This window comes from Gymnoscopelus braueri, assembly GCF_963280865.1.
Source record: "Gymnoscopelus braueri genome assembly, chromosome: 15".
In the NCBI taxonomy this organism is placed as follows: Eukaryota; Metazoa; Chordata; class Actinopteri; order Myctophiformes; family Myctophidae; genus Gymnoscopelus; species Gymnoscopelus braueri.
The window spans coordinates 1,126,179-1,137,224 of record NC_137620.1 but is presented as its reverse complement, the minus strand read 5'-3'; the positions used below and the strand labels follow the sequence as shown (position 1 = coordinate 1,137,224).

Here is an 11,046-nt window from a genome sequence, read left to right as displayed (position 1 = left end):
TGTCTTTTTACACAGTATCTTGTAGTACAGGGTTTCCCAGACCTCTCCTCACAACCACAGTTCTAATGAGGAACTGATCTCTATGTTAGTGGAATTGGTGTGATCTTGGAATGATTAATTGTGAGTCACACAACACACATGGTGCACTACTGTAATGATCAGGCCTTAAACAGGCACAGTGAAAAAGGCACAAGTTAGATGGGGCTAACCTGGGACCTATAGCCCAAATACTAGCCAACCATTGGGACCCTAAATGCAATGAAAGGCAAGTTTATATAATTGGTCCTCACGAATGCTCATGATAAAATGGCAAAATAAAACTACTCTGTGTCTCATAGGAGGGCTGTGGACACTTCAGAAACCCACCTATCAGTGACCAGTTTCTTCAATTTTTTTCAGTTTCTTTTAGCTTGGATTCCCCATCGATGATGTCACTGGTAGGCGGGATTCTGAACTGTCCTCTGAGACACAGACCAAGTAGACAAAAATGGTACCATATTATAATGAGCATCAGTGAGGACCAAGTAAAGATAGGTTGAAAATGGTTGAAGGTCATTATAAAAGGACATTTGAATACAGTAAAAACTAAAGAAGTAGAAGTTAGAACGACGCATTGTCACTCCCAAGACGGACTGGGACAGATTTAACCAAACGTCAAACGTTTGCAGGGCCCGCGGGGTCAGGGTGGACTAGGGGGGACGTGAGTTACAATTCTGTCCCTATCGGGAACAACGCTGAGTCAGCGAAAGCGGACTTCGCAGCGCTCGGCAAGGCAACTCGCTCGTCTAAAGGCTCGCTCGGTGGTGCCTCTCGTGGCTCTGGTCTACTTTAGATGGCGCGCCTCTGTCGTTTTAACAGTTTTTTTTTGCGGAGCCGTCGCCCTTTAACGTCTCGGGTTTGAGAACGGCACTTCCACATTCCTGGAGTGCGAAAGTGACCCGGGTGGCGTCAGATGATGTGAAATGGACCCCCTTCCAATCAAATGTTTGGTCACATTTGTCCAAAGAAGTCACTATAGGCCGTGTTGGGATTGAGAGTGTGTTGGTTAGAAGGAGGAAAAATGTAAACAACATGAAAGTTTAAATGTGGGAATCAACCCTCAGATCTGCCACAAACAAAACAAAAAACTTGAATCATGTGTGTCAGAATCCACATGGGAACAACGTGGCTCCAATGTGGATCTCACACTCCCTGTGACCAACCTGTGACATCAGTCATCTATAATGTCAGTCATCTATCAGCCTGATCAGAGCTGTGTTAGCTTCCATTTTGCAATTAAAGTTAAATATTTCAAAAGTATAAAACATAACAAAAAATGTATTAGTGGAAGTACTTTTGTGGCCTTCTGGCAGTGTGCACAAGAAATTTGGCACTGATGATTTAACTCTGGACACACAGACAGACCCTCTTACAGACTCCTGCAGAGCCATGCCGTAAAAACAAAACAAAGCTGTCCGTCCGTGGCCTCCCCAAAGTGACGTGGCCCACTGGTTGTCAATGCTGGGTCTGGGGAACAACAGGGGTCGATATTGACCCTTATGGGTCTGTAACTCTGATGTACTCTGGTACAAATGGACCCTCACTGGTCCACTTGGTGCCATGTGTTCACTCTCAGTGTTAAATTAACACTGAGGATTTTACTGTGTATACTGGGACCCCCAGGGATAACCCATTTGTACACTCTCAGAGTTGCAGACCTGTAAGTGTCCATTTGGACCCGACGTTGAGACCCAGTGCAGTGGTGTGTTCTAATTTTTTTGAGGGTGTGCTATAACTATTCCCTCCCTAGTTCCTCCCACACGCACGGCACGCGCACACTATAATTAAATCATGTAAAAAAAAAATGTTTATGCCCAGAGTTCATTACTCAGCAAGGCCCACCCAGGCCCAGTTTCACAGTAACACTGAGTACTTTACAATATGCTTTGTACTGATTTTCTACTGTTTCTAATGTTAATCACACTGTAACTCAACCACTTCGGAGCTGCTTTTAGCCTTAGATGCATTTTCAATGCAAAGCATGGATTATTACCATAGAATAGTGCAAGGATTGTTATAAATAAATGCTGGTTAGGCTTATCAGATATGATAGCAGTGTTAACAGCAAGCATTCCTGTATCTATTATTAACTTGGCATTGAAGACACAAACTGTATTGAAGATTCAAGATTTTGCTATGCTATGACACGCAATTTGAATACTAATGAAGTACTCAATTCAGTGACCTACGTTCAATGAAGTGAATGGCAGGTCGTTGAGTTAATGTGTGAATTTTTGGATGTATACGATGGCACCGAAAAACACTGCGTATACAGCGTACCACGGTAGAACACAGTTGACAGTGACCTTTCCATGGAAGGAAGGACCAGGCAGGAAATCCAGCAGACATCACAGCAGGACACAACCTGAGGAACACTCTTTAAAAGGCTGTATGGTTCCATGAAGAACCGTTACCTACTAAAGAACCATTTTATTTAGTGCATGGTTCTTCATATGGTTCTAGAGCAGCGATTCTCTACTTTGTGTAACTCAAGACCCATACAAATGTAATATTTTCTGTCTATATAAAATAAATAACGGGGCATTTGTCTGCTTTTCAAAAGGCTTTTTATAAGATCTCAATCCTTTTTTCCGATGAGGTTTGTCCTTTCTGAGTGTTTCCAGTGCATTAGGAAGTGGGCCCACAACTGACCAGCACTGTGCAAATCACAATTCAACATGTTAATAATACTTATTTGGCACGTATTTGTGTTTGTTAAAAGCAACATTTGATTAAGCTATGACAGTAATTTGTCTACAAAATTAAAATGTGTAAAACAATTAATGTATCATTGAAAAAAAATATCTATATAAATGATTTTAATTAATAGTTTAAACTCATTGGGCAGCACCTCTGCAGCTCACTGGGACGTCTTCTGAGGCCCACCAGTCAGTGGCGTTCCCAGGAATTACATTTAGGGCAGGCGAGATCAAATCTAGTGGATCAAATTGACCCTGTGTGAGCTAGACATGTCTTATAAACATTTTAGACATGACTAGCTGACCCATGATCAGTTTGAGATTATAATATAATCTCAAACTGATCTTGGGTCAGCTAGTCATGTCTAATAACAAATTGACCCTGTGTGAGCTGACTAGATTGCTGATCTTGGGTCAGCTAGTCATATCTAATAACAAATTGATCCTGGGACACGTACTCATGTCTTATAATAAACTGATCCAGGGTAAGTTAAGTTTCTGTGTAAATTCTAATTATCAGTCAACACTTCAGTCTGAACTGATGGACTTTAATCTCATGTCTCATTTCTTTCTTTCTGTCTGTCTGTCTGTCTGTCTGTCTGTCTGTCTGTCTGTCTGTCTGTCTGTCTGTCTGTCTGTCTGTCTGTCTGTCTGTCTGTCTGTCTGTCTGTCTGTCTGTCTGTCTGTCTGTCTGTCTGTCTGTCTGTCTGTCTGTCTGTCTGTCTGTCTGTCTGTCTGTCTGTCTGTCTGTCTGTCTGTCTGTCTGTCTGTCTGTCTGTCTTTCTGTCTTTCTTTCTTTCTTTCACAGTTTCTCTTCAATAATCTAGACTGTCGTCTTCCTGGACACAGATGATGCAACACTGTATCTTTAATCTGATTGGCTGATTCTTGTAAAGTACAGAAACAACTCTCCTTCCTTCTCTTTCAGACTACACAGGTTCTGTTGACGTCAACACCTGTTTATTCTGATCTGTTAATTCTCATATGTTTATTCTGATTATTCAGTTTAGTTCAGTTCTGACTTTATCTGTGATGATGAAGATAACAGCAACCATCCTCATCCTCTCCTCTGTACTTGATGTCAAAGCAGGCAGTAAGTACATTACATTTATGTTACATAAAATATACATTTATATTGTTATCATATAACTATATTATTATTATTATTATTATTATTATTATTATTATTATTAGTTTTATTATTATTTTATTAAACATGTATATTCATAACAGTATGTAAAATATTGGTTTACATATCTACTGTTGTGATATAAAACAATGTCCAATGTCCAAACAATGTTATGAGATCAAAGCATGTATTATCACATTATGCATGCCTTTTATAAGATTTTGATTTGTTCAAAACTTGTGAACAAAAATACATATTTTTTTATACTGACTTATATGAATCACTTTCACAATATTATAATTTTTAAAAGTATTTGAATGTTTCACAACATTATTAAACATTTGAATCTTTCAGTGTGAATCAAATGTTTTAGTAGATCTGTTTCACTGGAAGTTACCTGTAATATTGTACCTTTCACTTCATATTCAACTTTAGAACCAAACATGATATTTCAACAAGTGATGGTGGTCTTTGCAGATAATTGTTGTTTAATTTAATGTCATGTGTGCTTTCTTTCCAGTCTCACATGAGGATAGTTAAGTCATTGGTTGTTCAGACACAGATGGAGAGGACATGTATGTACTGGATGGTGAGGTGATCTGGTACGCAGATTTCAAGAAAGGGAAGGAGGTGATGCCTCAGCCTGAGTTCATAGATCCAGTGACCTGCGCAGAAGATTCTTATCAACGTGCTTTGGTTCAGCAGGACATCTGCAAATACAACCTGAACTCTGCTCGCACTGACCCGAGGAACCCACCATTGGAACCAGGTATGCAGGAATAATAACTACAAATATTAACAAAACAATAATTACTAACTACACAACTGTTGAACATATTAGGCTGTTTGTGTGCGTGCGTGCGTGCGTGCGTGCGTGCGTGCGTGCGTGCGTGCGCGCGTGCGTGCGTGCGTGCGTGCGTGCGTGCGTGTAAAGAAACAAGCATGCATGTGGGTACGGGACAACAGTATACATGTATTTAGTATATATGTATTTCATTACATGACAATTACAAAATGGAGATATATTCATTTAATAACCAAACTTAACCCTGGGTCTATATGTTTCTATATCTTTGTGTATGTTATGTGTCTTCAGATGAACCTCACATCATGATGTACACCAAGCACCATGCTGAACTGGGAGTGGACAACGTCCTCATCTGTCATGTGACTGGTTTCTACCCTGCACCAGTTCACATCACATGGACCAGAAACAACCTCAACCAGACCAGTGACATCACTTCCAGTGTCCCGTACCCCAAACCCGATGGAACCTTCTACCAGTTCTCCAGTGTGAAGTTCAGACCAGAGCAGGGAGACATCTACAGTTGTACAGTCAGACACCTTTCACTGGCTGAACCTGCCACCAGAATGTGGGGTAAGAACACTGTCAACCCTAACCCTAACCCCTTAGATCAGTGGTGGAAAGTAACTAAGTACATTTACTTAAAGGGATATTTCACTTTCAACGACCGGAAGCGCCATGAAGGACGGCCGCATTCGTACACGCTCCGTAACATCGCAACGTTTTTCCATCTTTTTAGTATTTTTTAGCCTTCTCTTTTTTCCCTACACCGTCGCGTGTCTAAGGAGTTATGACAGACAAGCACTTATGGACATCAGCACAGCGATTACACACAGAATTCCGGACTTTTTTGCCGAAAACCTTCCACTCGGCTGGGTGGGGGGTGGGGTCCCCTTTGTTCCGGCTGGATCAACAACAACAAACCCCCGACGAAAAAGACCGTGGCAAAGAGGCACAAGAGCGGGTCTTCTCGTAAGAACAACAAAACGTGGATATAAACCTGCACTGCCTTCAATCCTGCTAGCGAACGTTAGATCTCTGTGTGAATCAAGAACAGTGACCACTATGGACGACTTACTGGCGCGCGTTAAATACAACGCAGAGACGAGGAGGACTTGTATTGTTGTGCTAACAGAGACGTGGCTAACGGAGTTAGCATCTGATTCTTCTATCACTCCTCCTGGCTTCACCGCGTATAGGAAGGACAGAGATCCTGTACTGAGCGGTAAGCAACGTGGGGGGGGAGTTTGTGCCTTGATCAACAACAACTGGTGCAAAGATGTTAAAATCCTAGACAGTCACTGCTCACCAGACCTTGAACTTTTAATCATAGCCTGCCGTCCTTTCTACCTACCACGCGACTTCAGCATCGTGATTGTAGCCGTTGTTTACATTCATCCTGGAGCTAATAAGGACACAGCTATGAGGGAATTACACCAGGCGATCAGTGCACAAGAAAATCGCCACCCGGACTGCGCAGTCATCTGCCTAGGCGACTTCAACCGGACAGACTTAAAAAAGGTCTTTCCCAAATTCCACCAGCATGTCGCCTGCAGTACCCGTGGTGACAATATTCTTGACCACTGCTACACGCCCTTCAAGGATGGATACAAAGCTCTCCGCCGCCCACCGCTAGGAAGCTCTGACCACGACGCCATCCAGCTGCTACCTGCCTACAAACAGAGGCTAAAAAGGGAGCCGGTCGTTGAGAAGGAAATCCGAATCTGGTCTGAGGACACAGACGCTATGCTACAATCCTGCTTCTACCAGACTGACTGGGGGATGTTTAAGAACGCCGCTGGGAATAACATCAACGAACTCTCAGACTCAGTCACTGGCTTTATCAGCAAGTGCATAGATGACATAGTCCCAAAAAAGACAGTTCGGATCTATCCCAATCAGAAACCATGGATGGACAGCGGAGTACGTGCACATCTGCATGAACGGGACGCTGGTTTCAAATCTGGCGACGTGGAAACGCGCAACACGACGCGCGCGGCCCTAAACAGCGCCATCAGGAAGGCGAAAAAGGCCTACACAAAAAAGATGCAAGACAAACTCAGCAGTGGCGACATCAGGAGCACATGGCAGGCAGTACACACCTTGACAGACTGCAAAACAAGAACCAGAAGCGAGGTGAACCCGCCTGCCTCCCTCCCCAACGAACTGAACACTTTCTACGGCCGGTTTGAGATCAGCTCCAACCGCGGCAGCCAAGCGGGGCCATCAGCAGCACCAGCAGAGGAGAACCCTCCTCTAACCATCTCGGAGAGAGAAGTGCGTACAGCCTTCACACGGGTCAACATCCACAAGGCAGCCGGACCTGATGGGATTCCAGGCCGGGTCCTTAAGACATGTGCAGACCAGCTGGCGGGTGTCTTCGCTGACATCTTTAACCTCTCCCTCTCCCTGGCTGTGGTCCCTGCAGGGTTCAAAATGTCAACCATTGTGCCCATTCCCAAAAAGGCCAAAGTGACATGCCTGAACGACTGGAGACCTGTTGCTCTCACCCCGATCGTCAGCAAGTGTTTCGAGAAACTGGTGAGGGAATACATCAGCTCCACGCTACCTGCCTCGCTGGATCCGTGGCAGTATGCATACCGCAAAAACAGATCCACCGACGACGCTATTGCCATGGCTCTCCACACCGTCCTCTCGCACATGGACAACAAGCTGCTGAAGGACAAATATGTACGTATGCTGTTCGTGGACTACAGCTCAGCATTCAACACCATTGTCCCAGCAATACTTGACAAAAAGCTCAGACACCTAGGGCTACACCCAAGCATGTGCGACTGGATACAGGACTTCTTGTCCAACCGACATCAGGTGGTGAGAATGGGCAGCATCACATCCGACCCCCTGACCCTCAACACCGGAGCACCCCAGGGATGCGTGCTGAGCCCTCTCCTCTACTCCCTGTACACGTATGACTGCATAGCCACACATGTCTCCAACACCATCATAAAGTACGCGGACGACACGACAGTGATAGGCCGAATCGTCAACAACGACGAGTCTGACTACAGAGAGGAGATCAAATCACTGGCACACTGGTGCCGTGAGAACAACCTCTCTCTTAACGTCGACAAGACCAAAGAACTGATCGTGGACTTCAGGCGCCCATCCTCATCGACGGTGCTGCAGTGGAAAGGGTCAGCGAGTTCAAGTTCCTCGGAGTACACATCGAGGAGGACCTCAAATGGGAGACGCACTCCACACACGTGAGGAAAAAGGCTCAGCAGCGACTGTACTGGCTCCGCCGCCTGAAGAAGCTCGGAGTAGGACGTCGCATCCTCAGGCTGTACTACAACAGTTCTGTTGAAGGCATCCTAACAGGCTGTGTCACGGCCTGGTACGGGAACTGCACTGCCCGAGAAAAGGTCAGCCTACAACGAGTAGTGCGATCGGCAGAGCGGATAATGGGAATCGAGCTCCCAGCGCTCCAGGAACTGTACAAAAAGCGGTGCGTGGTCAAAGCCAAGCGCATCATCAAGGACAAGCACCACCCAAGTCACAGACTGTTCAACCCCCTACAACGACCGCGACCGGGCAAGGGGCTCTACCGCAGTATCAAGAGTTCCACCACCAGATTTTGGTGTAGTTTCAATCCAGCTGCTGTCAGAATGCTGAATGGGGCATAAGCCTGGATGAGTTCAGCAGCCTGACAGCAGGCGGCGCAGACTTTTCTGGCTCTTCCTGAACACACCTGTGGATTATACCAGGGACAATGACTTGGACTTTAGCCCCCCCTCGGACACACCTGTGGACTACACCAGGTACAAATGACTTTTTGTTGCACTCCCTCATGGAGCTACATGCGGATTATACTAGGGTCAGTCCACTCTAGGTGGACACGCACTGACCTTTTGCACCTTAATCCCTTGTATAACGCACTGACTTTTTTGGGTCTTTTTATTGTGCTCCTTTTCCTCTAAGCACCTTAACGTCCTTTGTCTATCATGCACAGTATAAGTATAACATGCACAGTATACAATACATTGCTGCTATGCTCAGGCACCTTAGTTTAGTTTTTTAGTTTTTTTATTATCTCAGGTAATTTGTAAATATGTAGATAACTTGTCTGGCCTTCTGTTGCTCTCTTGTTTTTGATCTCCTTCCCACCTGCCCCCCACCCTCTTCTTCTCCCCCCCCCCCCTCTTCTTTCTATGGAAACTAACGTTGCGATGGGAACGATGTACAAAAAAGAATTTCACCCACTTTTTTACCTTGTAAACCTGTGATGTGACAATAAAACTGATTCTGATTCTGATTCTGATTCTGAAATAAAATAAACATTAAAAAATCTATAAAAAATTAAATAAAAGGGTAATGGAAAATCACGGCCACCTCATGCATTAGATTAGAAGGGCATTCTATGAGGGGGCCGTGAATTTCCCATAACTTTTTTCATTTATTTTTTATATCTTTTTTTATGTTTATTTTATTTGAAAGTGAAATATCCCTTTAAGTACCGTACTTAAGTAAAATGTTGAGGTATTTTTACCTTTACTTCTACTCCACTACATTCTCAAGGCAAATATTGTACTTTTACTAGAATACTAGAACTTTTAGAAAATTACTAGAATTATTGGACAACTTCAGTTACTAGTTACTTTGTAGATTTTGAATATTAAACAAAAAGATACAACCACTTCGTCCTATATACATTTCGGCCATCTACAAAGCTCACAATGCATTGCGATGCAATGTGAGCTTGCAGATCTGCTATTTTCAAAAGTTTTTTATACATTTGAAAACTTGTGAAATGGGACATTCGGCATAATGAGTAAACTTTCTACTTTTGGTACTTTAAGTACATTTTGACACCAATACTTTTGTACTTTTATTCTGGACTTTTACTTTGTAACAGAGTATTTATAACATTACAGTATTGAAACTGGGAACATAGGGAGAGAGAGAGAGAGAGAGAGAGAGAGAGAGAGAGAGAGAGAGAGAGAGAGAGAGAGAGAGGAGAGAGAGGGAGAGAGAGAGAGAGAGAGAGAGAGAGAGAGAGAGAGAGAGAGAGAGAGAGAGAGAGAGGGAGAGAGAGAGAGAGAGAGAGAGAGAGAGAGAGAGAGCGCAAGAGAGAGAGAGAGAGAGAGAGAGAGAGAGAGAGAGAGGTGGTTTGTTTGTGCATGTTTATTTATTCATATTCATAATGTGTTCCCCTCCAGATGTGGATCTGATACAAGACCAGCCCATGGTCCTGCTGTGTTCTGTGGCGTGGGGCTGACCCTGGTCTGCTGGGGGTTGCTATGGGAACCTTCTTCCTCATCAAAGGAAATGAATGCAACTAAAACATGTTATGAAAGGTGAATTTACCACATTATTAAATTGTGTAATTGAATAGTTCAAAATTGGTCTTTAACACCCTCATCTTCTGTTTCTCATTTTCTGAACACATACTGTTCATTATCATTTAAGTCTGTAGGAAATGTTTTCATTGACGTTAAAATCAAGGGTTTTGTTGTGCCATTGGGTGAGAGTTATAAACATTTACGATATAAACCTATTCATGAATTCATGATTTGTTTAAATGTAATGTGTTGTATTGTTTCAATAATAACATATTTTGTTACTTCAATAAAACACCCTGCATCCCCTGTTGTCTTCTGAGATGACATAACATATTAAATAAATCCAATAAGATAAGATATTAATTAGATAAATGGTTAAATGGTTTAATTTGACTTCATCTAAAGTGCTTTACATTCACCCATTCACCCATTCACCCATTCACACACACACATTCACACCCATTCGCACAAACACACCCATTCACACACATTCACACCCTGATGGTGGGGGAAATCATACCACTTTTAGTACCAACCTGCTCATCAGCAGCAGTTATAGGTGTTTAATGTTTTTTTTTGCTAATTTTTATCCCTCGATTTTGTAACCCTTTTTTCACCCGGTGCCAATTTGCTAAGTGATCCTGGGCACTACACTCCCCCCACCAGCCTAGGGAGGCCAGGGCCGAGCTCATGCCTCCTTCAATGCATGAGAGCCAACTGACCTTCTTGTCATCTGACAGGGGGGAGTTTCCCTGGTTGGACGTAGCGCGTGGAAGGAACACGTTATTCCAACCAGTTCCCTTCCCCTCCATCAGGCGCCCCGGCTGACCAGGGGGAGGCAGTATAGTGACCAGGATTACTACATGTTTTTGTGAGGGTATTAACTAGTAACTACCCTAGGAGACACGGGGAGAACATGCAAACTCCACACAGAGTAGGCCCTTTTGCCAACCCCACCTAGGGGTTTAATGTTGAGGACACGTTGACACGCAGCCAGGAGGAACAAGAAACTGGGAACCTCCCATTTCCCAAACAGCCAGTATCCCACATAAGACAATGTTGCACCAGATAAGA

The 11,046-nt window shown here is 43.7% G+C and overlaps 1 protein-coding gene across 1 annotated transcript; it reads left to right on the top strand.

The window, feature by feature from the left end:
• The first annotated feature begins 3,702 nt into the window (after positions 1 to 3,702).
• LOC308101839 (beta-2-microglobulin-like) lies at positions 3,703 to 10,227 on the top strand. The gene is made up of 4 exons (XM_080451341.1): positions 3,703 to 3,831; positions 4,388 to 4,636; positions 4,964 to 5,245; positions 9,850 to 10,227. Exons 2-4 carry the CDS (start codon positions 4,441 to 4,443, stop codon positions 9,906 to 9,908), a joined length of 537 nt encoding a protein of 178 aa, XP_080307467.1. The 5' UTR covers positions 3,703 to 3,831; positions 4,388 to 4,440; the 3' UTR covers positions 9,909 to 10,227.
• Positions 10,228 to 11,046: the final 819 nt, after the last annotated feature.

What these genes read in the sequence shown, in the direction of transcription:
- LOC308101839 (XM_080451341.1), top strand. Translation starts at nt 4,441, where the DNA reads ATGTATGTACTGGATGGTGAGGTGATCTGGTACGCAGATTTCAAGAAA. An exon ending in GAACCCACCATTGGAACCAG is followed by an intron (nt 4,637 to 4,963) that starts GTATGCAGGAAT and finishes ATGTGTCTTCAG; the next exon opens with ATGAACCTCACATCATGATG. An exon ending in ACCTGCCACCAGAATGTGGG is followed by an intron (nt 5,246 to 9,849) that starts GTAAGAACACTG and finishes GTTCCCCTCCAG; the next exon opens with ATGTGGATCTGATACAAGAC.